Genomic DNA, 23,837 nt, shown 5'->3' on the forward strand with positions numbered 1-23,837 from the left:
GCAAGCTGCATGGCCTTGAGTGACCCCCTTAGCCTCTCTGTGCCCCTCAGCTTGAGAAGGATTGTCAAGAGGATTATGTAAAAACTGCTGAAAGAATGAATGCATCCATGATTGAAAGAATAAACTGAGGGAGAAAATAAACAAAATAAACTAAAATTAGTTTGTAATCCACAGGGAGCTATGTGAATGTTAGCTATTGGTAGATGGCTGGATGCCTTGACGGGTACATACACTGGTGCCAGGTGTGACGAGCTGAGCAGACATCGTGCACTCCACACACTCAGTGAGCATCCGTCTAGCCCTTCACTAGTTCACCAACGACCCATTGACTACCTCCTACGTGCCCAACACTGTGATAAACTGAGAGGAGAAACAGACATTTCTTTAAATCAGTGGTTTTCAACCATGAACGTGCCTCAGAATACCCTGGAGGGATTGTTAAAGCACAGGTTGTTGGGCCCCATTCCCAAAATGTCTAATTTAGCAGGACGGGGGTGGGACCCAATCATTTACATTTCTAACAAGTTCCCAGGTGATGCTGGTGCTGCTGGTCCAGAGACAAAACTTGGAAGGCCATTGCTTTAAATGAGCAAATATTAATTGAGTGTCTATTAGATTCTAAGGACTGGGATTTATGTACATTACATCTTTTGATACAACTCTCTACCACTGTATCTGTGAAAACCAGCTGATGGAGGATTAGTACCAAACCTCCCTGCAACTCCCAGAATGGCCTGGAATACAAGACTCCTAGTGAACTTTCTCCCACCACTCTTGGGATCTTTTTACACCCGCTCCCGCAGAATGAAATCCACAAGAGGAAGAGCTCAGTGGCAGCCCTCCATCCCACCAGGGCTGCCACGTGTGACTGCACGGGTTGTGCACTGCACAACTCCAGATGCCATCATGCCCATAGACAAATAATGTAAACAGCACCCCCTGGAATTGAACCATTCCATCCCAACTCCTGAGAGCCCGCTGAACAAATCTGAACCCCTGGCGATTGCTGCAGGAAACTTCCCGGAAAGCCTGAGTCGGGTGGAGTGGGAGGGTGAAAACTTGGGGAGAGGGTGGAGGCAGTGGTTTGGTGATGGGCAGGGGGGATGGCAGGGCCTCAGTTCCTCAGGAGGTCATCCTCATGTCACCTCTGAGGCCCAACAGGCCCCTGGGGTAAGGGTGCACTTCTTTTCCTGCAAAGCCAGGCATCGTCTCCCTGAGAAGGATAATAACAACAGCTCCACCTCCCTGAGCTTTTACTGTGCCTGGCACGGTGCTAAGTACATTTTCACATTTAACATTCATGGCAATCCTAGGATGTAAATATTGTTTTTCCCATTTTACCCTTTTGGAAACTAAGGTTAAGTGATTTGCCCGAGGACTCCTAATTAGTAAATAAAACACAGAGGTTTGAATTCACACCTGGCTGCCCCCGAGACTGTCAGAGCCCTTCCCCAACCTTGCTTTCCTCCTGGGTGACTGTTTCCTTTCTGATTTATATGTGTGAACACACGGCTGCCCAGGGCACTCACGCATCGGTTTCCATGATGATGATGGCAATGATCATAACCTCCATTTACCAAACCATTCTGGTGTGCCAGGCACTCTGCAGGGCCCAGTATGAACATTATCTCGAATCCTTACCATGTCCCCACAAGATCATTTATTATTACATCAACTGCGCAGATGAAGAAACTGAGATCCAGAAGATAATGTAACATGGTGGCTCAGAGCACAAACCCAGGGACCAAACTTTCTGGGTTTGACTCCAGCTCTCTCCTCCTCTAGCTGTGTGACTATGGGCAAATTACTTAACCTCTCTGGACCTCCATTTCCTCATCTAGAAAATGGGATAATGATAGTTCCCACCTCATAGGGTGTGTGATAAGGACTATATGAGTTAATATATGTATAGTGCTACCTTAGAATAGTAACTGCTTCTGGAGAACCCAAGACCTCGCGTTAGTAAATAGTGTATCACTGATTCCTAAGGATCTAAGACTGACTGTGAGTTGTCATGAGCCAGATGTCTCACCCTGGAGGAGAAAGAGTACCACCAATCTACTGACAGACATTCAGAAGAGCATCACTTCCTGGTACCCACCTCTGTCACACGACAGCAGACTGCAGAATAACACCCAGTATCCAGGAGGCACCAAAATAGAGTGACCATATGTTCTTGGCATCGATCTAGTTTGCACCAGGTGTCCTGGTGTCCCAGCTAGACAGAAGCTCTCCTGTGGATGATAAATTATCAGGTCACTGCAGACCCTGGGAAAGTCACTCTCTGCAGACAGAAAGATCCAGAGACATGACAAGAGGCCACCAGGTGGTGGTGTGACATCGAGCACTGACCTTGAGCTGAACTTGCTGGGCCCCGTGGGGTCAGTCCCACTCAATCCTATGATGTAAGTATTGTTTTTCCCAGAAAGATATTTATTTGCAGAATGGAATAGAATTGGTGAAGGAGGGAGCAGCCAGAAAAGTCACAGGACAGAGACACCAAGCTGCTTTCTTCCTGGGGTCTTCCACTGACACCCACTCCTCCAGATGTGAATACCTCAACCACAGACACTAATCATGGCCTCCGGGAGGTTCTAAAGTTATTCTGCATGTATTATTAGGCTTATCTCACCAGCAAGACTATGCAGCCTGGCAGAAGTCATCCTGCTTGCAGGGAAGGTCGGAAACACTTGGGCACCCAGGGTAGTTTAAAATTTTGGCACCCTTTGAATTAATAATCTTCCAGTATTTGTTTAATGTTCACTTAGTGAGGACGGGAAGAAATCATTTTTCCATTAGTAAGAATCGTACCGCTTCTTTCTCTGTGTTCAGAATAGAGTTGTATTACATGCACCAAACAGAACTCTAGTTATTTGGAACTGTCTTTCTTCTTCTGATTCTTCCCCCGCTCAAACTGGAGAGCATTCCTCACACAGTTACAAACTGCAGAGGTGACTTGCTGGGGGATCATAACAAATCCTTTTCCAAATATAGTGACCAGGTGTTTCCAGATGTTCATGGTTTACTGTTCTGTAGCTGTTATTCTCTCTGTAGTTTTCTTTTGCAAACAAACAGCGTTTTAGGAGACGTTTTAAAGGCTTGCAGATACGTTCTTGGTAAACAGCCCTTTGCTGTGCATTATTTGGTTTCAAAATCTGAGCTGCCTGGTAATGCCCACTCCAGGGACTGTCAGCTGGCTGGTCTCAGGGCCGGACAGGCCTGTAGGCACAGAATCTTGCAAGGTGCATCACAAAAAGACCCTATGGAGGTGGTCTGGTGCTAGGGAGGAGAAGTTTTTCTTCCTACTTAAGGGTATTATCTACTTAAGTACTTGCTTAATTATCTACGTAAGGCTATTAGGGTAAAAGGGACACTAATTTCCTTTCTACCAGCTATGTAAGGATTTACAGACAGAAACCCAAGTTAACGGGAAGCTGATCTCTGATGACCCCCTGTGAAGTTTCAGTGTTCCTCTGAGTCAGCTGGGGAAGCTGCCCACCTGGCCAGTCTCTCAATCCCCCCTGGACCTGCCTCCTCCAGGAAGTCCTCCTAGGTATTCCCTCACCCTCAGAAGCCTTAGCAGGTAAAACCCTACAGGTTTACCACTGGGCCTAGCTTGCCTTGCTGGGCTGGTGGTCTCACAGGCTTCAGTCTTACCTCTCCAGCTGGACTCAGCATAACTTGAGGACAGCATCCCCACCTCACACTTATTTGTGGTTCCCCTGACACTCAGCAGACACCAGGCAACAAAGATCATCTGAATCGATTCTTGTTTGATGATTGATCCTAAACCACTTTAGAGAGTGTCCAGGAACAAATTCCTTGAACAATCTGCTTAGCACAGGCCTGAAATCCCCCAACTGCTCATCACACATTTAATGATTCTTTTTTTCCTTTATTTCAAGAAGAGCTTGGGACTCTTAGCTATGAATTATTAATTCCTAACTCTCTTAACTATTCCCTATTATTCTCGCCTCTTCTCTATTCTATTCTCTACTATGATTCACAAGAAATTCCCACTACAATGTGAGCTTGCCATTATCCAAAAAATAATTTTCTATTATGATAATAACTAGAACCTGGTAATGTTAACTAAATTCTCTTGAGAAATCATTATCAAAAAGTGTGCTCATTTGATGTTTCATCTGCATTCACTCATTCATTCAAAACTTACTTATTGAGCAACTGCTAAGTACCAAGTACTAGTCTGGGCTCTAAGAATGTAGTAACATACAAAACAGAAAAAAAAAAAAATCCTGTCCATGGGGAACTGACATTCTAGTCAGTGGGAAATAAACAATAGACAAGTAAACAAGTAAAGTGTATTAACATACTGAGACTAAAGAACAAGGAATCTGCCTCTGCCATCAATCTGCCTCTAATAAAGTCATGGGGTTACGACTGGGTGTCGTCCTTGCCAATCACACCTGCCCCAGGAGAAGGTGCAAAAGAGGCCACAAGATTTTCTCCCTTGAGATAGACTCCTGATTATGAGAAAATATCTCCTGGTTCCAGTTACTATTGCTGTGTAAGAAACACCCCAGAACTTAGTGGTGTAAAACAACCATTTCATTATGCTCACAGATTCTGTGGCACAGAACTTGGACATGGCATAGTGGACAGAGGTTGCCTCTGCTCCATGATTTCTGGGACCTCTCCTAAGAAGACTCAAAGTTGGCAGTGACCTGACAGGTGGAAGCTAGAATCATCTGGAAGTATCTGTGCTCATGCCTGTCAGACAATGTGGGTTGTCAGCTGCGACATCAGTTGGGCTGTCAGTGGGAACACCTTCACTGGACTCTCCGTGTGGTCTCTCCACGTGGGATGATTTGGGCTTCCTCACTGCGTGGCAATTGAGCTCCAAGAGTGAGCACCCCATAATAGTCAGGCAGAAGCGCATGGCATTCTTATGATCTAGGCTAAGAAGTCACAGAGCAACAGTTCTGCCATACTCTTTTGGCCAAGGCAATCACAAAGGTCCTACTACTCAAGGGAAATGGTGTCCTGGTCACACTGGAAGAAGAACACATGGATGGGAGATACCATTGCAGCCAATATTTATTTATTTATTTGGCTGCACCGGGTCTTAGTTGTGGCTCGAGGGATCTTTGTTGCCACGTGCAGGATCTTTAGTTGCGGCGTGCAGAATCTTTTAGTTGCGGCGTGCAGAATCTTTTAGTTGCGGCATGTGGGATCTAGTTCCCTGACAAGGGATCAAACCCGGGCCGCCTGCGTTGGGAGCGCGGAGTCTTAACTGCTGGACTACCAGGGAAGTCCCACAGCCAGCTTTTTTTTTTTTTTAAATTTAAATTCATTTTATTTATTTATTTATTTATTTTTGGCTGTGTTGGGCCTTCGTTTCTATGCGAGGGCTTTCTCTAGTTGCGGCGAGCGGGGGCCACTCTTCATCGCGGAGCGCGGGCCTCTCACTATCGCGGCCTCTCTTGTTGCCGAGCACAGGCTCCAGGCGCGCAGGCTCAGTAGTTGTGGTGCACGGGCTTAGTTGCTCCACGGCATGTGGGATCCTCCCAGGCCAGGGCTCGAACCCGTGTCCCCTGCATTGGCAGGCAGATTCTCAACCACTGCGCCACCAGGGAAACCCCCCACAGCCAGCTTTTAAAAATGCAATCTCCTACTCCTTCTGTGTCTGATTTCAAAGAACAAAAATGTGGGGTATCTACATCTACCCACAGTCATCTCACAGGCAGAGAACTAAAACAACTCAAGCAGAGAGTGATAATATCTGAGTGTTCTGTAATATGTTATTTTGAAGAGAAAATAAAAGAGCAGCAGAATAACCAAATACACAAAGTTATAATCAATAACTTTGATTGATAAGCCCTGCTCTGTGTGGAAGGCATACAATTTCTTAACAACATGAAATTTCTGCCTCGGGACTTATTTTTAAAGAATCGAAAATTAGGCCTAGGCTAAAGAAAGGATTTCTTTTTTTATTTAGGTCAAGTGCCTAAAACACAGAGGCAGAGCGGTATAGGTGAAGGTATACCTGCTTTGGAGGCAGAGTCGTGGATTTGAATTCTCTCTCTGCTTGTCTCCAACTGCCCGTCCCTGAACACTTTCCTTCACCTCTAAAAAGCAGGGCAGTAGGATTAATTTCCTCATAAGGTTGCCTGAGACTAAATGAGATAATACCTGCAAACGCCCTCCATGCTTGGTAGCCACTGTGGACAGAATCTCTATCATTTAAACTGCCAGTGGAATTGGTATATTTTTGTGTTTTTCTAATCCACAGCAATAAAATGTCTTCTCATCAAATTTGCTATAATTTTTATGTCCTTAAAATTTACCATAAACACTATGCTTTTAAATCTGTAAGCACATGAAGAGGTCTTTAGGGGGAAATGATCTGTTCGTTTCTGTAACGATCCTTCGGTAGAGCAAGCCTTAGGGTGTGAGGTCCAGAAGGATGAGCCTGGCTGATCCACTGGGCTCCAGGAGCATGAGGTTTTTGGACGCAGTGTGAGAGGAACGGAGAAGCAAGACTACTGACTAAGGGGAAACCTCAACTTACCAGCTCAGTCTGATACAGGGCTGGTTTTTGTTCACTGCTAGGGTGTGCAGAGGGGGAGAGAGAGCAGAGATTCCCCTGCCAAAGGGCCAGCAGATTCCCATCCTCAAATCAGGGGCCTAGTTGGTCTGTGCTTCAGAAAAGGGGCCTCATAATTTGCGCCTTGGTCACCAAGGCAAGGTCTCCAGGGGTTGCCATGGAGACGAGGCTGCCATATTGGATGGAGGAGACCACCCTCGCTGGAGCAGATATGGCACCGAGGAGGGGCCAGAGCTGCAGAGGAACCAGATGTTAGAGGAAATGAGAGGAGAGGGGTAAGTGAACAGCGAGGAAGGGAGGGGAAGTGAGTCACCGTGAAACTCTGCAGTTATCCTGGTCTCAGGAACTGAGTCCTGTGTGTGTGGGCGTGTGGGGAGGCGTGTCTGTCTGTCTGTCAAGCTCACCTTCCATCCATAAGAATGAAGCCCCCAGCTGTCACCCACGGACACGTGTCCAGGGTCTGTATCTCTGCCATCGAAATCCAGCCCCATGAAACTGAGATGTGTCACAGCCAGGGGATGGTGGCCAGATTTTGAGTTGAGAAGTCCTGAGTTCAGGCCCTGCCACTTTAACATTCATGTGGCTTTCAGCAAGGCACGTAACCTCTCTCCGATGCTATTTCCTCACCTGTGAAATAGGGATGATGATTCTTGCTCAGCTTTCTTCAAAGGGTAGTTCTGAGATTCAAATGTTTAACACAAGTGCCCCAAGACAATGTAAGTGCCATCGAGGCAGGGACCACAACTGCCCTGCCCCCTGCTGTACTCCTAGTGCCTCTCAGAGTAAATCTTCCATCAATATTTGGTGAATGAGTACATGGTGGTAGGATGATGGGGAACTCAGCCCCAGCCCCGTCCACGAAGGTGAAACAGGAAATCTCTCACCCCCTCCAGCAGGACGCAGCTCCCCTAAGTGCGGTCCACGTACCAACATCAGCATCACCAGGGAGCTTGTAGAAATGCAGAACCCCAGGCCCACCCCAGACCTACTGAATCATCATGTCTGGAGTTTGGGTCCAGAAGTCTGGCTTTTAACATGTCTTCTATGTGATTCTGATGCCCACCCAAGTTTGAGAAGCATTGCTATTGGACACATTGGGGTGAGGGTGAGAGGCGGCATGAGCTGCCATGCCCCCCTTCTTGGGGTATCTTCCTCCCACCAGGCACAGGTGTTTATTCCCCAGCCCACCCCTGCGCTCCCTTCCTTGGCCTGCCCAGGGCAGGGGACCAGACTGTGGAAGCTGGCAAGGGCCCGGGGGCATGGGAGGGCAGAGAGAGGTCTTGTCGCACCGGCAGTAGCGCATCCACCCCTTCCTGTTTCAGCAAAACCTGCAGATGCTGTGAGGGGATCAGGAGATAAGCTTTGCGGGTTCACGAGAGCTTTGCAAAGGGGTCCCTTCCCAGTTAAGTCAGCGTCTCTGCACCCTGGCAACGCCCAGGGGTCCCAGGTGCCACTCCTGCCCGTCCTTCCCCCTGGCCCCTCTGCTGAGGTCTCTGCCCCTTCCTCTTGAGGATCGGAAACTCCTTGCGAGCTGCTGGGAATGCGCAGAAAAGATGAACATCCAAGATAAGAACCCATGATAAAAACAGACATGATAACCTCGCTCTTGTTGCAGGCTCTCAGGAAAGCCCGATTCACGGTGCCCAGACCAGCTGTTCACGCGCCCACAGGAGGAGGGGGCAGCAAAGATTGAAGGAGGAGAACCGGGTCTCCAGAGAGGTCAAAGCAAAATGTAGCACGGCCAAATGACACATCCCGCACTTGTCTAGAAAAGCCAACAGCTCACGTCCAGGATCCTGGGATCGGCAGCTGGAACCAGTGTTTCAATTGGCAGCTCACTGTTGAGAAAGAGGGTGGGTGCCTGGCCATACTGAGAGGGACCATGGAGCAGGGAGGTGACAAATCCACTTGGCTCTCTGTGGGACCATCAACCCTGGGTGCCTGCAGGAGCTCTGGACACCACGGTCTGGAAGGCTGTAGAGAACCAGTGTCTTCCCCAGAGACTGACTGCTGTGGGAGAGACAGCTGCAGGAGCAGATATTCAGCCAGGATAAAAGACAATTCTGGGGAAGCTACAGGAAAACTGTCTTCAAATACTTGAGAACCCTGAGTGGAACAGAGAGCAGCCTGGACCCATGTGACCCAGTGAAGGGCAGGCATGGGCAGCTCAAGTCCAGTGATGCCTCCGCCTCATCGGGGCCCTGCTCTCACTCCAGCCACACTCAGCGATGTCCCAGTCGCCAGATCCACCCTCCCAGACCGCGGAAGTCCTTACACATCCTCAGCCCCCGTCTCCTACTCCTGAGCACAACGCATGTGAGAGTGAGCGCTTGGGTTTAGAGTCAGGAAGCCCCGAGTTCCAGCCCTGACCTTGCACCTTGCACCCTCTCCTTGGGTCACCCTGTGCCAGATCACAGCCTGTCCCAGCCTTGGATTTCCTTGTTGGTAAACCGCGGATGTTCCTCCCTGCCCGTTCACTTATACAGCAAACGCTCATCCAGCACGTGCTGCAATCACCCTCCTGCACCGACGTCCCAGGGGATTAATGAGCACCCAGGGGAGGCCCGGCACTGAGCAAGTGCTCAAGGAGTGCGTCTGGTGACTGCCAGGACCCATTCCCCAGCCATCTCTGATCTTGGTGCTGAGCAGAGGATACAGGGATACAGGTCCCTGACATCTCAAACCTGATATGTCAAACCCCCTCAACCACAGCACCTGTGGCTGGATGGAGGCTCAATGGCTCCGAGAAGAACACCTGATCTGTATCTTCCGTCATCTGTGGGCACGCAGTTTCCTTCAGTCAGCAGATCTCAGGTTACATAAACAAGCCTGGTATTGCTGATTCAGCATACTCCGCCCCGCGGGTGCGCACACAGAGCCTCGGCAGGCCCCTGAGGCGACCTGGCACCGAGCATCTCCCAGTGCGCAGACCAAGATCAGTGTGAGCAACGGGTGAGGGAGGCCCACGGGAGGGACAGGTGCAAGGCAACTAAGCTTGTCAGCACCGGAAATGTAGTCCTTGCTCATCGATGTAGAGCTGTGTGACTTTAGGCAAACAGCTTAGCTTTTCTGTGCCTTGGTTTTCTTACATGGATAACAGGGAGATTTACTCTTAAGTGCTGTGGCTCTGCAGTCAGAAGCCCACATGTGGATCCCACCTCCACCATTTCTCTGCTGTGTGACCTTTACAAGTGTCCCAGCCTCTCTGTGCCTCAGTTTTCTTTATCTGTGAAATGGGAGTAATAACAACAGCACCTGCCTCACAGGGTGGTTGTGAGGATTAAATGGGTTTGTACATATAGAGCACTTGAAAGAATGCCTGGTCCAATAATTGCTTGTCCCAGTGTTTTTGGCTGGGTTCCTCCACAGCTGACTCTGAGACAAGGATTTAAATGCAAATAGTCTACTCAGAAAATGACCCCAGCAAGGGGACTTCCCTGGTGGTCCAGTGGTTAAGACTCCTCACTCCCATGCAGGGGGCACGGGTTCCATTGCCTGGTCGGGGAACTAAGATCCCACATGCCACACGGCGCCGCCAAAAAAGAAAGAAAGAAAGGAAGGAAGGAAGGAAGGAAGGAAGGAAGGAAGAAAGAAAGAAAGGAAGAAAATGACCCCAGCAAGCACCTATAAGGGAGTGGGAAGCTGAGACAGGAACAGGGGAGAAGCCAAAAGAAGGTGCATGAATGACCAGGTTGCCTTCGTAGAAACTGAGGCTCAATCCTGCTGGGGCCTCTGGGAGACTATAGAAGACCCACCCCCCTCAGCATCCTTTCCCCCGAGGGCAGGAGGCTGGGATGCCTGCAGTAGAAAGACAAAGAGCATATGAGAACAGAGTTCCAATAGCAACTGTCACACCAACCTTTTCTGAAAAATTCAGGAGTGTCCCCTGGGCCCCTGCACACCATTTATAATGACAATGACAGACTGAGCCTGGGTGGAAGGGATGGTTCTGGGCCAGAGATCGCTTGATGCCTCCACTGACTAGGGGTCTCCTCACCTGATCTGAAGGACATCTGTAAAGCATCCCCTGCTCTTACATCACCTGGCAGGGACCTGAGATCACCCTCTGAAGTATTTTAAGCGGAACCAGGATACGATCCAATTGGCATTCGAGAGTGATCCCTCCAGCTGAGGACGGGTGCTCAGGAAGCCAGGAGAGTTGAGGGGACCCAGGGTAGGGCAGGACAGTGAGGTGGCGTGCCTCCTCCACAGCCCTGGTAATGCATGCCAGGTGTGGATCTGAGTGGCAGGCCATTTAGGCGGCCAGGCTGGGGCAGGAGATTTAAGGAACTGAGAATTGGGAGTTGGAAGAGCTGGCCAAGGAGGGGTCTGAGCTGCTTCTGCAGCGGGGAGCTGCACTGCTGGGCTGGGGCACTGAGACAAAGCCTCACTGCAAGGATTTCCTTGGTCCAGGAGCAAGGGGCCCAAGGCCGCTGAGCCTGCAGATGGAGCCTCTGAGAGCGGCCAGGAAGGCAGGGACTGACACAGGATTACAGCACAAGGGTGCAACTAATTCTGACAACCTCTAAGGATAGTGAAGAAGCCGTGCCATCGCCTTACCCTTAGGGAGGTGATTTCAACAGGCTAAACTCATCGGGGTGCATTCTAGATGCTGTGTGGCACCAGCCAAGGGGTGAGAGGTGTTAAGGGATCCTCAATCCATTTTTCCATCCTCCAGGAACCTTGCCTGTGTTTTCCTCCTCCTCACCTCCTCTTGATCAGCAGTCAAGACACCCTGGGGCCCATCTGATACTCTGATACTCTCACTCCTGCTCCAGTGTCCCGTCCGCAGTGACTCAGCAGGTGGGGCTGTGCTCAGCGCTGAAGCTGAGTTAGCGGTAAAGAAGTGAATTAGCAGCAAAGTTTCCATCCAGCCTTGCCTACAGGCTCCCTGGATCTTTTTCCAATCCTCTTCTCTCCCGAAAATGGGACCCCTTCTACCTTTTTCCGCCTGCACACTCTCTTTCCCCCCGGGAGACTGGGCTCGCAGGGAAGGTGAATACGGATCTCAAGCTGGGACTCATTCTTCAATCCCAGGTAAAAGCGCCAAAGCGCTTTGCGCATGCGCCTAGTAAGACCCGCTCTCCCCGGACTCCTCCCCGCGCCTCTTCGCCCATCACCAACATGGCCTCCGAGGCAACAGCCCCTCCTGCCCGGCGCAGACGTGGCGGGGTTATGACGTCATAGGACGGCGCCGGTAGTCCCAGAGACTGCACGTGGGCTCGCGTTTAGAAACTCTGTCCGGGCCATGGATACGCCGCTGAGGCGCAGCCGGCGGCTGGAAGGACTAAAGCCTGAATCCCCCGAGAACCCCACCTCGGTTCTGCGGGCGAGACGGGCCCTTGTGGAGTTCGAGTCGAACCCAGAAGAAAGGAGGGAGCCCGGGTCTCCTCGGAGTGTGCGGCCACCTGGCCTGGAGTCTCCCAGACATCAGCCGGAGACAAGCCCGGGATCACCCAGTCTACGGGAGGGGGCAAGCTTGGGGTCTCCCCGAAAGCAGCCAGAGCCGGACCCAGGGTCGCCCCAGCGTCAGCGAGACCCAGGCCTGGAGTCGCCCCAAAGACAGCCGGAATCGAGTCCTGAATTCTCCCGACTTCAGCCAAAGCCAAATGAGGAGTCACCAAAGTTTTCCCAGGACCGAGAAGAAGCGGATTCGGAGTTGCCCAAGAGTAAGGAGGAGCCGACCCCGGGGTCCCCCCGACATCAGTTGCAGCCGAGCCCAGGGTCACTAGAGCCTTCCCCCGGTCAGCAAGCGCCGGGTCCCGGGCCCTCTCAGCCACTACAGGAGCTGACACCCCAGTCGCCCGGCTCCCCACGGGATCAGCGTGAGCCGAGCAAGCCCCCGCCGGCCGGGCAGCCGGAGAGAGACGGCCTCGGGCCAAAGAAGCGAGAAGGTTCTTCAGCCCAGGCCCCAGCGTCCAAGAAACCGAAGAAGGAGGAGGTCCCTAAAATCCCGAAGGGGAAGCCCAAGTCTGGGCGGGTGTGGAAGGACCGCTCAAAGAAGAGGTGAGGTGGGGGCCAGCTGGGCAGGGATGGGGTTCTGTGTGGTGCTGGAGCCTGGGTTCAGCCTGGAGATAGCCCGTAGGTTGGAGAGATCTCACATCACTGGCGGAGTCACACAGAGAGGTAATTATAACCAGAATGTGATAAAATGCACTGGGATCTCAGGGAGGGGTGCCCTTAAAGGACCCCTGGATAGCACCTCATCTGTGTGTTCCTTCAACAGGCATTTATCCTTGTGTCTGCCCTCTCTAGTAAGGGGGCAGACGCAAGTAAACCAGCAGTGAGGTCTTCATCCACCATTATCTGTTACAGTTATTTGCCTTTTTGATAAAAGGCACTACCAAGCGCTGAGTATATAGGACGCTGCTAAGCGCCCTCGTACGGATTGGCCGGAGGAAGGGCCTTTCAAACAGGGAGCAGCATGCTTCTTGGCATTTAATCTGCCCATCAGCTCTATGAAGCAGCAGGCATTAGGATTATCCTCATTCTACATATGAGGACGCTGAGGCTCAGGGAGGTTAAATGTGTGGTAGAGGCAGGACCTGAACACAGATCTGATTCCAAAGTCTGCGTGAAAGCCCTTTACCCGTGCTCTGTAGAACGGCCTTGCGTTGAATTGCAACCTTCTTTTGTTTTTTAACTTTTATTTTATATTGGAGCATGGTTGATTAACAATGTTGTGTTAGTTTCAGGTGTACAGCAAAGTGATTGTTATACATATACATGTATCTATTCTTTTTCAAATTCTTTTCCCATTTAGGTTGTTACATACTATTGAGCAGAGTTCCCTGTGCTCTACAGTAGGCCCTTGTTGGTTATCTGTTCTAAATAGAGCAGTGTGTACACGTCCATCCCAAACTCCCTAACTATCCCTTCTAAAGGGTAGGCGTGAGGTCTTGTCTTTCTGTGCCGCGGGCAGTAAGTGCTCAGTTAAATGCTTGTTGAGTGAAGGAACAAAGAGGTGCAAGTGAAGAAGGAAATGTTGAGGCTGCCAGGAAGGAGAGGTGGGGTCCAGTTCATGTTTTAGCTGCTGGGAACCACTGGGCAGACAGCAGTTCGTGGCTGTGAGGGCCCATAGGGGAAGGCAGTGATTTTACGGAAGAAGCGGACATTTACTAAGGGATGACTGTGCGTCAAGCTTTGTGCTAGGCTTTTTGCAGATGTCATTTTGCTGAACCCCTAAACCCCAAGGCGGTGGGCATTATTCCCCTCCCCCAAGCCCCTCCCCCCTCAAACAGAGAAGAAACTGAAACTTAGGGACTGATTTCCTACAAGTCGCCAATCAGAGACTTTGAAGATGGAGCGACTGTTGGACTTGGAGAAGTGGGTGGTGGCGCTGCCCCTCCACCTCGGTCCCAGCAGGTCCCAGAGAATGGTGGGGCCACTGGTGGCCACGTGGGACCAAATGAAGAGGTCGGTTCCGGTGGGAAGAGGATGGTGAGCAAGTTGAGTGTGGGAGCCTGGAGTCCTGGTACCCGGGAGGTGTGTTGGGGGGGAGAGGAGCTCACTGAGCGTGAGGAGGCTGCTCAGCCACACAGGCCAGGAGGAGAGAGGGTCAGCAGAGGACACCGAGAAGCAAGAGAAAGGGTGTTTTGTCCCAGCTTCGTGCCCGAGCTGAAATGCTTCCCAGCTTCCTGTTGTTTGCTTGGAGCTGCGCTCCAGACTTCTTCCTCTCCTCTGCCATCTCTGCCATCACCGAGCGCCTGCCACGCTGACCTCCCCGCTGTGTGCCCCCTGTAGGTGATGCTCCCTCCCAGCTCAGGGCCTTTGCACATGCTGTTCCTTCTGTTGAAAGGCTCCTCCCCTGGCCAGTCCCTGCTCATCTGCCAGGGCTCCCCTTAAACATCACCCCCTGGGAAAAGCCCTCTTTGTCCAACCCAGCCAGGGTTAAGTCCCCAAGCTATATGTTGTCACGGTACCTTGTATCTCTCTTTTGTCACACCCCCTTTTGCACAAATGCTCGTTTACGTGTGTGATTCTTGTCGGCTGCCAGCTTCCCCTCTAGACCAGAGGCTCCAGGAGAGTGAGGATTTACCTACAAAGGCTCCATCCTCCCCAGAGCCCAGCACATGGTAGGCACTGAGTCGAACAAGTAGATGAATGAGAACAGAAGGTAGTTCATTCATTCAACCAGTTTATATTTCATTGAGCTAGGATCTGGGGGTCAACGTGGCTATAAACAAAACATTCTAGTTGTGAGAAATGGGTAACCAACACGTAATATATACATAGATCAGTAATTAGGGCAATACAGGAAAATAACAAAGCAAGAGGTGCCAGGCGTTGTCACAGTGATTAGAGATAGCTTCACTGCCACAGGGATGTGAGCAGAGGCCTGAATGAACATAGTGGGAAAGAGTATCCAGGCAAGGGGAATAGAAAGGCCAGAGGCACACGTGTGCTCTTGTGTTTGAGAAACAGTCCAGAGGCCTCGTCACTGGGCACAAGGGGAGCGGTAGGAGGTGAGTGAGGTCAGAGTGGTCACGGGGCCAGGTCACGTGGGCCCACCTGGGCCCTTGCAGGGACCTGAGTGAGCGTGAGAGCCATGCGGGGTGTTGAGCAAAAGAGTGACGCGATCTGACCTCTGCAAGGACCGGTCTGGCCTGTGGAGAACAGACCGTTAGGAGGGCAGAGGGGACACCAGGGAGACCAGTAAGGAAGCTGCTGCAGTAGAATTAAAGCACCTTCAGAAGCGGCGCCAGGCCTGTGGATAAGGGCCAGAGGGGCTGTTGAATGGATGGTTGGGACCTTTGAGGAAGCAGCTTCAGCAGTTGGTGAGCGAGCCCGAGACAGCGGGGGCAGCACCTGCTGCACGGGTGTCCCAGCAAAAGGGGGCATGCGGGGGGAGGGAGCCGGGGCCAGAAGCATACACCCACCCACCCACCCCGCCCCACCCCCCTTGCCCAGGCCTAATGCCACCTTCTGCCCAGTCCTCCCTGGGTGCACCGTCTCCCTTCTCTGAAGGGTGGATTCACTGAGCACCTACTATATGCAGAGCACTGTGCTAAGTGCTTCTCGGGCCGTGAGCCATTAATCCTCCCACCGCCCTTTGTGATGGGCACGGTTCTTGTCTCCACGTAAGGGGAGGGGGAGAAGGAGCAGTGGGGGGTGTGCTGGGGGCAGGCAGGCAGAACTGGGGAGGAGGGGTGGGAGGGGGGAGGCAGAACCAGACTGAGGACGGACAGGCCTGGGGTCAGGGTCCAGGCTGTATGTGCAGACTCCTGTGGAGCAAGAAAGGGGCAAGATGAACCGGAAGAGCCGTATTGACCTTCCCCAGGGGCCACACTGCCTGGTGCCCGCTGCAGCCCACTGCTGTGACCGCTTGGGGCATGATAGAGGGGACGTGGGTAAACAGGAGCTCTTTTGAAAGTCAAGGAATTATTGAGGGAGGCGGAAAGGCCACTACAAGAGGAACTGCTGAGGGGGAAAGAAGGCCCGTGGGACACCCGAACAGGCTTCAAATCGTTCAAGGAGAAAGCTTACAGAAAAGGGGCGGCACGGCTGCCTGAACCCCCAAGCCCTCACCACCAGTCTCAGCAGCCCTCAGCATTTTCCTGGTCTAGTTTCCTCTCGCTCCTCGATGTTTTTCCATCTTCCCGGAATGTTTTACAGCACGTCCTAGATTTCTCATCCCACCCCTAGATCCTGGCGGTGTGCGTTCCTACAGAGGTAATCTCGCTTCTCCTGTGACCGTGTCACCATCACTCTTTAGGAAATCAAGACTTCCCCGATGTTCCCTAGCACCCACTCCATTTTCACATTTCCCCTGCTGGGAGAGAGGTTCTGAATCACTGCAGGGGACCGTGACCATTTGCGCTGTTCTGAGATGAAATGGGCCCCCTCTCCAGAGGTGTCCACGCCCAGCCCTCTGCGCGCGGCCGGAGCAGCGGAGCTTGGTGGTGGAGGCCGTGTGGCCTGGGCTCTGGTCACAGACTGCTGCTCAGGAGCAAGGTGACCTTGGGCCGTTACTTAACCTCGCTGAGTCTTTGTTTGCTCCTCTATTAACTGGAGGGAACAGGAGTTCCCACCTCAGGCACATAACCAGGGCTTAAGAAATGGCAGTGGGCGTGATCAGGGCCCTTTCCTGCTCCAAGTTTCTACAGACCCGGAGGGTCGACTGCCGGGCAAGCAGGAAGGTAGGGAAGAAGGCGCAGAGGGAGGGCACCGGGGCATCCCGCGGACCCCAAGAGCACTCAGTCTCCCCCATCCAGGTTCTCCCAGATGGTTCAGGACAAGCCCCTGCGCACATCCTGGCAGCAGAAGATGAAGGACCGGCAGGAGAGAAAGCAGACCAAGGACTTCGCCCGGCACCTGCAGGAGGAGAAGGAACGGCGCCGGCAGGTGAGGGGCCGGCCAGGCAGGGGTGGGGGGGGACTCGGTCAAGAGCCGTTCTCCAGCCTGGGGGCCCCGGGGAAGGGTGGGAAAGGCATACAGATGGGAGGCCTCATCCGGGTGTTGCTGGCATCAGCAACACATCAGCGAAGTGGGCGGCCTGCGCGTCCGTCCAGCTCTCCCTCACGCTCATCCCAGGGCCACGGGTGCCCTGTTAGAGGTTCACGCCCAACCTCTCTAGTCTCCAGGAAGCCCCAGCAGGCAGACAGGGAGGTGGTGGTGTCGATCCACCAGGAGCGGACTGCTCAGTGGGACGTCACTCGCCTTGTGGTCCCCGGGCCACCGGAGGAGTCAGACACCTCGCCCCCAGCCTGCAGTCCCTGCCTGGCCATGAGGGGAGGGGGTGGGTCAGCCACTTGGTCATCTGTCCCCTGCTTTGAGTTGCCCCAGCTCGGCCTATGGCCGAGGCCCTGCAGACTGTGTGGCCGCCGCCTCGTGCTGAGGCCTTATCTAGCTTCCTGTGTGGCCCTGGCTCCCTCTTGGGCAAGAGAGAACCTTCTTGTCACCGTCCCCTTTAGAGGTGCCCCTGCCCAGCCCCCAGCCCAGACCTTCCCCTGCGCCTGCGGGAGCTCAAGTGTCACTTCTCCTTTCTCCCCGCGGGCCCAAGCCACCCCTTCTACCCTGTGTTGCCAAAGCCGAGGGAGGCCCCTGACCACGCACAGCCTTGGGGCCACCGTCCCTGCCCTGCCCCACCAGGGACAGCAGTCGGCGTAGCCGTTCCCAAGGAAGACTCCGTCTACATTCATCTTCTGAGTGTTCCCGGTGGGCCAGTACTAGTCCAAGCCCTGTATGTGTGTTCATTCATTTAGTCCTCAAAACAATCTTAGGTAATCATCTTCACTTTAAAGATGGGAGGTTGAGGCACAGAGCTTAAACCACTTGGCCAAGGTCACACGTTTAGGAAGTAGCAGAGTCGGGATTCAAACCGGGACCAGATGGCTCCGGAGCCTCTTCTCTGCAGCCTCCGCCCTTCCCAGCCCTGCGCCAGGGTGAACCTCAGGAGACCAGCCCTTGCATTCTAGGGGCTCATGGGCTTCAGGGGGAGAGGGGGGACTCTGAGAGGACGGGAATGAGGGAAAGGGCCAGCCACCCCTTCTCCCCGGGCAGTTGATGAGGGGCGTGGTAAGGGGAACCACTGTCTGCATGGGCCTGAGTTTCTGGGTGGGGTGCCACCTGTGTCTTACCCCGCCCCGCCCCCTCCAACCCCAGTGTCGACTAAGCCCCCGTCCTCAGCCGCCTGACCAGGCGCCCCCCTTCTCAGGTGAAGTCAGGAACTTCCCACCACAGTGGGCCTCTGGGTGCTGGTCCCAGGGGCACAGGGATGGTTCCTTGCTGGCTCTCCACCCCCAAGCACCAGGAACGACCCGGAGCCGGGATAAGTGGGCCTTTTGCCCTCCTCCCTGGGAATTCTGTCACCTCTCACTGCCTGGGAGACCAGGGCCGCCTCGGTTGGCTCCCAGACCCAATCCCCTTCCCCTGTGTGCCCAGGAGAAGAAGCAGCGCCGCGCCGAGAACCTGAAACGCCGCCTGGAGAACGAGCGGAAGGCGGAGATCGTGCAAGTGGTGAGCATTGCCCTGCTTGCGGGACGGGACATGGCCAGGCTGAGTGTCGTGTTCCAGACACCCCGGCACCCCTGCTTCACGGCCCCCGCTCGTGCCGCAGTCCCAGGCCCCCGCGGTGGCCTCCCTTTCCCTGGGGAGCAGGGCAGAGACTCCAGCCATGCTAATACCCTCCCTTCAACCTCCCCCAGATCCGAAACCCCACCAAGCTCAAGCGGGCGAAGAAGCAGCAGCTGCGCTCCATTGAGAAGCGCGACACGCTGGCCCAGCTGCAGAAGCAGCCGCCACAGCGGCCGGCAGCCAAGATCTGAGCTCAGGATGGCCGAGGCCTTCTGTGGCCAACCACCGTGTCACACACGGCAGCCCTCGGGCCACTGGCCACACGCCTCTGCTGACCCAGCACTCCAACCCCATGGCTCCAAAACAGTGGCTCCACCCAAGACGGGGCTCTGAGCCTCCCAGAGGGCTCACAGGCAGGTCTTTGTGGCACAGAGACCCAGAGGTAGCCTGGGACCTGGCAGAGACTGGAGGAGGGAGGAGGGTCAGCTCTCCCCTCCCCCCCTCCCCTCCCCCGTCCTCTCTGAGTGCCTTCAAACCACGAAGAGTAATTTCTGGTTCCTCAGGGAGCTGCTGACTGGCGGGTGACTCCCCAAAATATGTATGTTCTGTCTCAGAGTCCTGGGGCTAACCCCAGGCCAGGAGGCCGGAAGTCAGGAATCCACCTCCCCCCCCCACACACACCTCCCCAGAGGCTGCTTTGGGTCCCTCTGCATCCCACTGACCCTGTCACCAAGCAGACTGAATCCAGCTCCGCCCCACTTTTCAACACTTAAGGTTAAAATGGGGAGGTTGCAGGGGGCAGGGTCTCTCTAGCTCCCCCTTTCCTGTACCAGACTGCAGAAGCCCCAGAGATCTGATTAACTCATGCCATCCAGTCTACAGCAGAAATATTTATTGAACGCCTGCTGTGCACAGGCACAATTCTAGGTATCAGGGAGTACAGACAAAAGTCCCTGCCCTCAAGGATCTTTCATTCTGATGGAGAAAACATAATAAACAAGTAAAATGTACTGTGTGTCAGTTGGCGCCAAGTGCTCGGTGAAGCAGGGGAGCAGGTAGGAGGGAGCACGGGCCAGGTCGAGATGGGATGTCCGTTCAGCCAGCTGTCTATCGACTGCTCCGTTTGCCAAGCGCTTGCTGTGGGCCGGGCCCTGCCTGGCACTGAGAGTAAACGCTGGGAGCCCAGCTGCGGGTGGTGGCGCAGGGAACACTGGACCAAGATCCCAGGAGAGTCTCTCCCCTGGCTCTTCCGCTGCCGTTCCATCCACCAAACGTGTACCGCACCAACTCTGCACCAGGCCCTGGGATGCTGAGCTAAACAGACATGGTAGAGTGGAGATGCCATGGTAAGTTACCCCTCACACCTACAAACTGGGGGTCAGAGCTGCAGCCCCGCGCAGTCGGGAGGGAGGTGGGTGCTGCACAGATCTAGGGATTACCAGCATTGCTCAGAGGGCGTCCCAGGGAACTGTAGGCTGGCACATGTGTCAGATGAGCTAGGAAATATCACCGGCTGTGGTCACGGAGGTTGCGGGGCTCATTCAAACACTAAAGACCTTCAATAAGGATGTCCATTGCACTTTGATTAGCCCAGGTTTCCCAAACTTTTGACCATAGCACCCCTTGCTTTTTCCACTTTGGGCAATGCTGGGTCGGACAGGTAGAGATGGGGGCTCCCATGCAGCTGCTATCTGAAGGACCTTGGGTATGTGGGGGGTGCCTTTTCACGTACTAAATAGTAATTGAACAGGTAATGCCTAATGGTTGGTATGCAGTCCCTGCACCTTGGGCAGGTTACCTAACCTCCCTGCACCTCAATTTGCACATGGTAAAAAGTGGGGCTAATAGAACCCGCCCCTCGAGATTGTGGGATAAAGCGTGTAGTTCAGTAAAGCGCAACTAAATGACCAAAGCGAAAAGGTTAGACTGGAACAGTGCTTCCCGAACTTCTCCTCTCTCGCTTTCTACTCCAAAGCTACATCACTGGTTTAATGTAAAAATCCACCCCACCCATCATCTGCTAAAAACAGCTCCAGGGAGATGCGTCCTGTGTACCTTGGGGCGTCCACTACCCTAGTTTGAGATGTCTTAGGGTTTTAACCTCCCATTACTCCGAGTGTGGTCCCCTCGCCTCCTGGGGGCTTGTTAGAAATGCAGATTGTCAGCACACCCGCCCGGCGGCCCGTTCAAGCAGACAGGATCCCTGGGTGACTCCCGCATCAGAAAGTCTGAGAAGCACGGCTTCAGCTCACTTCGTTTCTGAAAAGGATTCACTGAGTCACGTGGGGCGCTTTAACATGCAGATTCCTTAGCCTCCGACTAAACGTCCGGGCCCTGGGGAAGCTGCTGCGCGCGATCGCTCCCTGCCCTTGCCTCCCGGGGGCGTGGGGAGAATGGTCCGAGCCTGGCGATCCCCCGGCCCGTGCCTGCTACGCCGAGGTGGTGCGCAGAGCCCGGTTCAGGGGGCCCCGCTCGTCCTGGGATCGGGCCCGGTCCCTCTGCGGGGGCGCCGCGCGGCCACCCCGCAGCCAGCCGAGCAGGCCTGCGGGCCCGAGCGGGGACAGGCGGCGGCCGCCCAGCGAGAAGGAGGAGGCCGAGGTGGAGGAGGGGCGGCGGCGGCGGCGGCGGCTGCTGCCCCCGCCGCCCAGCTCGCTGTCGTCCACCAGCACGCTCTCCAGCACGCTCCGCAGCGAGCGCCGCAGCTTGCGCAGCACGTCGGGGCAGGTGAACACGTACAGCAGCGGGTTGACCACGCTGTTGACGAAAGCCAGGCTGGTGACGAACGGCAGCCCGCGCCACACGAGCGGCCGCAGCGCCGGGTCCGCGTGCGCCCGCGCCTCCAGCACGCTGAACACGTGGTAGGGCCCCCAGCAGAGCGCGAAGGCCGCCACCACGGCCGCCACCAGGCGCACGAAGCGGCCGGGCCGCCGGCGGCCGCGGTGGCGCAAATGCACGCTCACGGCCGCGTGGCTCGAGGCGATGATGGCCAGCGGCACCGCGAAGGCCAGCAGGAACTTGCTGACGGCCAGGGCCGTCTGGCGCGAGTTGCACGTGGCATCGCGGTCGGGCCCGGGGTTCAGGAGCAGCACGTTGTAGTAGCACATGATGCGCCCGTCCACGCGCGGGATGGTGTCCCGGAAGATGAAGTAGGGCACGGTGTTGAGCACGGCCAGGGCCCAGAGCGCCAGACATACCCTGTGGGCCACGGCCACCGTGCGGTGGTTCTGCGCCCACACAGGCCGCAGCACCTGCAGGCAGCGGTCCAGACTGATGGCGCTGAGCAGGAAGCCGCTGGCGAACATGTTGAGGAAGAAGATGGAGGAGTGCAGCTTGCAGAAGGTGGTGCCCAGCTCCCAGGAGTGGCCCACGGCCAGGAAGTAGGTGAAGAAAGGCAGGGAGGCGGTGGCCAGCAGGTCAGACAGTGCCAGGTGCAGCACCCAGGTGGTGACCACGGTCTGGCGCATGCAGCAGCCCACCACGAAGAGGATCAGTCCGTTCTCCACCAGGCCCAGCAGCGAGGCCAGCCCATGCAGCAGCACTGACGCGTGGTCAATGTAGCGGATGCTGGAGTTGCTGTGGCTTTGGAGGCGGCTCATCTGCTCCAGGAGGGGACACAGGGGCTTCATCGTGACGTTGGCCGACATCGTGGGCTCTGCGGCGGAGAGAAAGAGGCACTGTGGTGGGCAGTGCCAGGCAACGGGCGACCCTGGCCAGGAGATGGGACTCTGACCCATGACAGTTATAGGTGAGGCCCCTGGGGATCAGTGAAGTTGAGCAAGGGCAGTAAGGTGGGGGGATAACATCCCAGCCCCACCACCTGCTCACTGTGCAACCTTGGGCAATACACTTAACCTCTCTGAGCCTGTTTGCTCCTCTGTAACACGGATGGCAGTCATAACAGGATCTAGGTCACAGGGTTGTTGGTTGTTGAATTAAATGAGTTAATAATATATATAAGCATTTCAAGCAAGAGTAAGCATGCAGTAAGCACTGCAGCAATGGCGTTGTGATTATCATTAAGCAGGCGGCCTAAGATCACTTGGAGAAATAGGAACCAAGGTCAGGCCATGAAGGACTCCTTTTCCCAATCCCCAGAGCACTGGGGTGTGAGCGAGGCCCCCCCTGAAGGGCAGGAGGATTCAGCTGGGCTGGAGGATGGGAATGGAAGGCGGAGTCCATGCATTCAAGGGATGACCCACCCACGCACCCACCCACGGCACCCCCGGACCTTGCCTCTCTGCAGATCATCCTGTGGCCCTTCGCTCCCACAGTGGTGGCTGGTTGGGTGTGTTGACTGCAAACAGTGGAGCCAGCCCCTCCTTTGTTTGGTAGTTTAAGAGGAAATAAGATAAGAGCAGGGAGAGAGCTGGGCAGAAGGAACTACCAGATTTGGACTCTGGAGGCCCAGAAGGGCCAAAAGACCTCTCCCCTGCTCAGGGGCAGCCCCAGGCGCTCTGCCAGCCCCAGGAAACCCAGCCCTGTTCATACTCATTCAACAGCTATTTATTGAGCAACTACTCAGCTAAGTGCTGGAGAAGCCAGCCCCTGGCCAGATGTGCAGACCCACAGCCTCATCAAGAACCTGAGGCCGGAACTTGCCTGGTGGCCCAGTGGTTAAGAATCCGCCTGCCAATGCAGGGGACACAGGTTCGAGCCCTGGTCTGGGAAGAACCCACATGCCGCGGAGCAACTAAACCCGTGCGCCACAACTACTGAGCCTGCACTCTGGAGCCCGTGCTCTGCAACAAGAGAAGCCACCGCAATGTGAACTCCGTGCACCACAACGAAGAGTAGCCCCGGCTCTCCGCAACTAGAGAAAGCCCGCGTGCAGCAGCAAAGACCCAACGCAGCCCAAAATAAATAAATAAATTTATTTAAAAAAAAAAAAAAGAACCTGAGACCATCTGATGTGGAGCCAGTGGAGATCAGTGAGGGCAGAGGAGGTCAGGGTGGGAGGCTGCCTGCAGGAGGTGGGGACCGACAGATAGCAGGGGTTGGGAACTCCGATTGTCCTGGGCCCCCCATGACATGCCAGGGACTGTGGTAGATCCTTTACATAGGTACTCACTCTCTTGCTCACAGCTCTAGAAGAAAAGTGCTGGTACTTCTCTCCATCCCGTTTTGCAGATGAGGAAACTGAGACTCGTGTTTAAATCACTTACCCAAAGCTTCCCGAACAACACAGGCATGTGGAGGAGCGACAGTTTAGCACTCAGCCTGTTCTCTTTCCTCTACCTCTGCTCTAAGCACGAGA

At 54.3% G+C, this 23,837-nt stretch overlaps 2 protein-coding genes across 2 annotated transcripts; one reads left to right on the plus strand and one right to left on the minus strand.

Annotated features, from left to right (window-relative positions):
- The first annotated feature begins 11,747 nt into the window (after window positions 1–11,747).
- Window positions 11,748–19,593, plus strand: CCDC86 (coiled-coil domain containing 86). Its single transcript, XM_068556348.1, has 4 exons — window positions 11,748–12,574; window positions 16,783–16,912; window positions 18,452–18,526; window positions 18,715–19,593. Exons 1-4 carry the CDS (start codon window positions 11,817–11,819, stop codon window positions 18,832–18,834), a joined length of 1,083 nt encoding a protein of 360 aa, XP_068412449.1. The 5' UTR covers window positions 11,748–11,816; the 3' UTR covers window positions 18,835–19,593.
- A 1,419-nt stretch (window positions 19,594–21,012) lies between these two features.
- Window positions 21,013–22,479, minus strand: PTGDR2 (prostaglandin D2 receptor 2). The gene has a single exon (XM_068556440.1). The coding sequence runs from the start codon at window positions 22,315–22,317 to the stop codon at window positions 21,013–21,015; it is 1,305 nt and encodes a 434-aa protein (XP_068412541.1). The 5' UTR covers window positions 22,318–22,479.
- Window positions 22,480–23,837: the final 1,358 nt, after the last annotated feature.

Source organism: Eschrichtius robustus, chromosome 11 (assembly GCF_028021215.1).
Source record: "Eschrichtius robustus isolate mEscRob2 chromosome 11, mEscRob2.pri, whole genome shotgun sequence".
NCBI lineage: Eukaryota > Metazoa > Chordata > Mammalia > Artiodactyla > Eschrichtiidae > Eschrichtius > Eschrichtius robustus.

Bases quoted from the DNA above. Each gene is read 5' to 3' on its own strand.
- CCDC86 (XM_068556348.1), top strand. From the start codon at position 11,817: ATGGATACGCCGCTGAGGCGCAGCCGGCGGCTGGAAGGACTAAAGCCT. The intron at 16,913-18,451 runs GTGAGGGGCCGG...CTGTGTGCCCAG, and splicing joins AGAAGGAACGGCGCCGGCAG to GAGAAGAAGCAGCGCCGCGC. The intron at 18,527-18,714 runs GTGAGCATTGCC...AACCTCCCCCAG, and splicing joins AGGCGGAGATCGTGCAAGTG to ATCCGAAACCCCACCAAGCT.
- PTGDR2 (XM_068556440.1), bottom strand. From the start codon at position 22,317: ATGGGTCAGAGTCCCATCTCCTGGCCAGGGTCGCCCGTTGCCTGGCAC.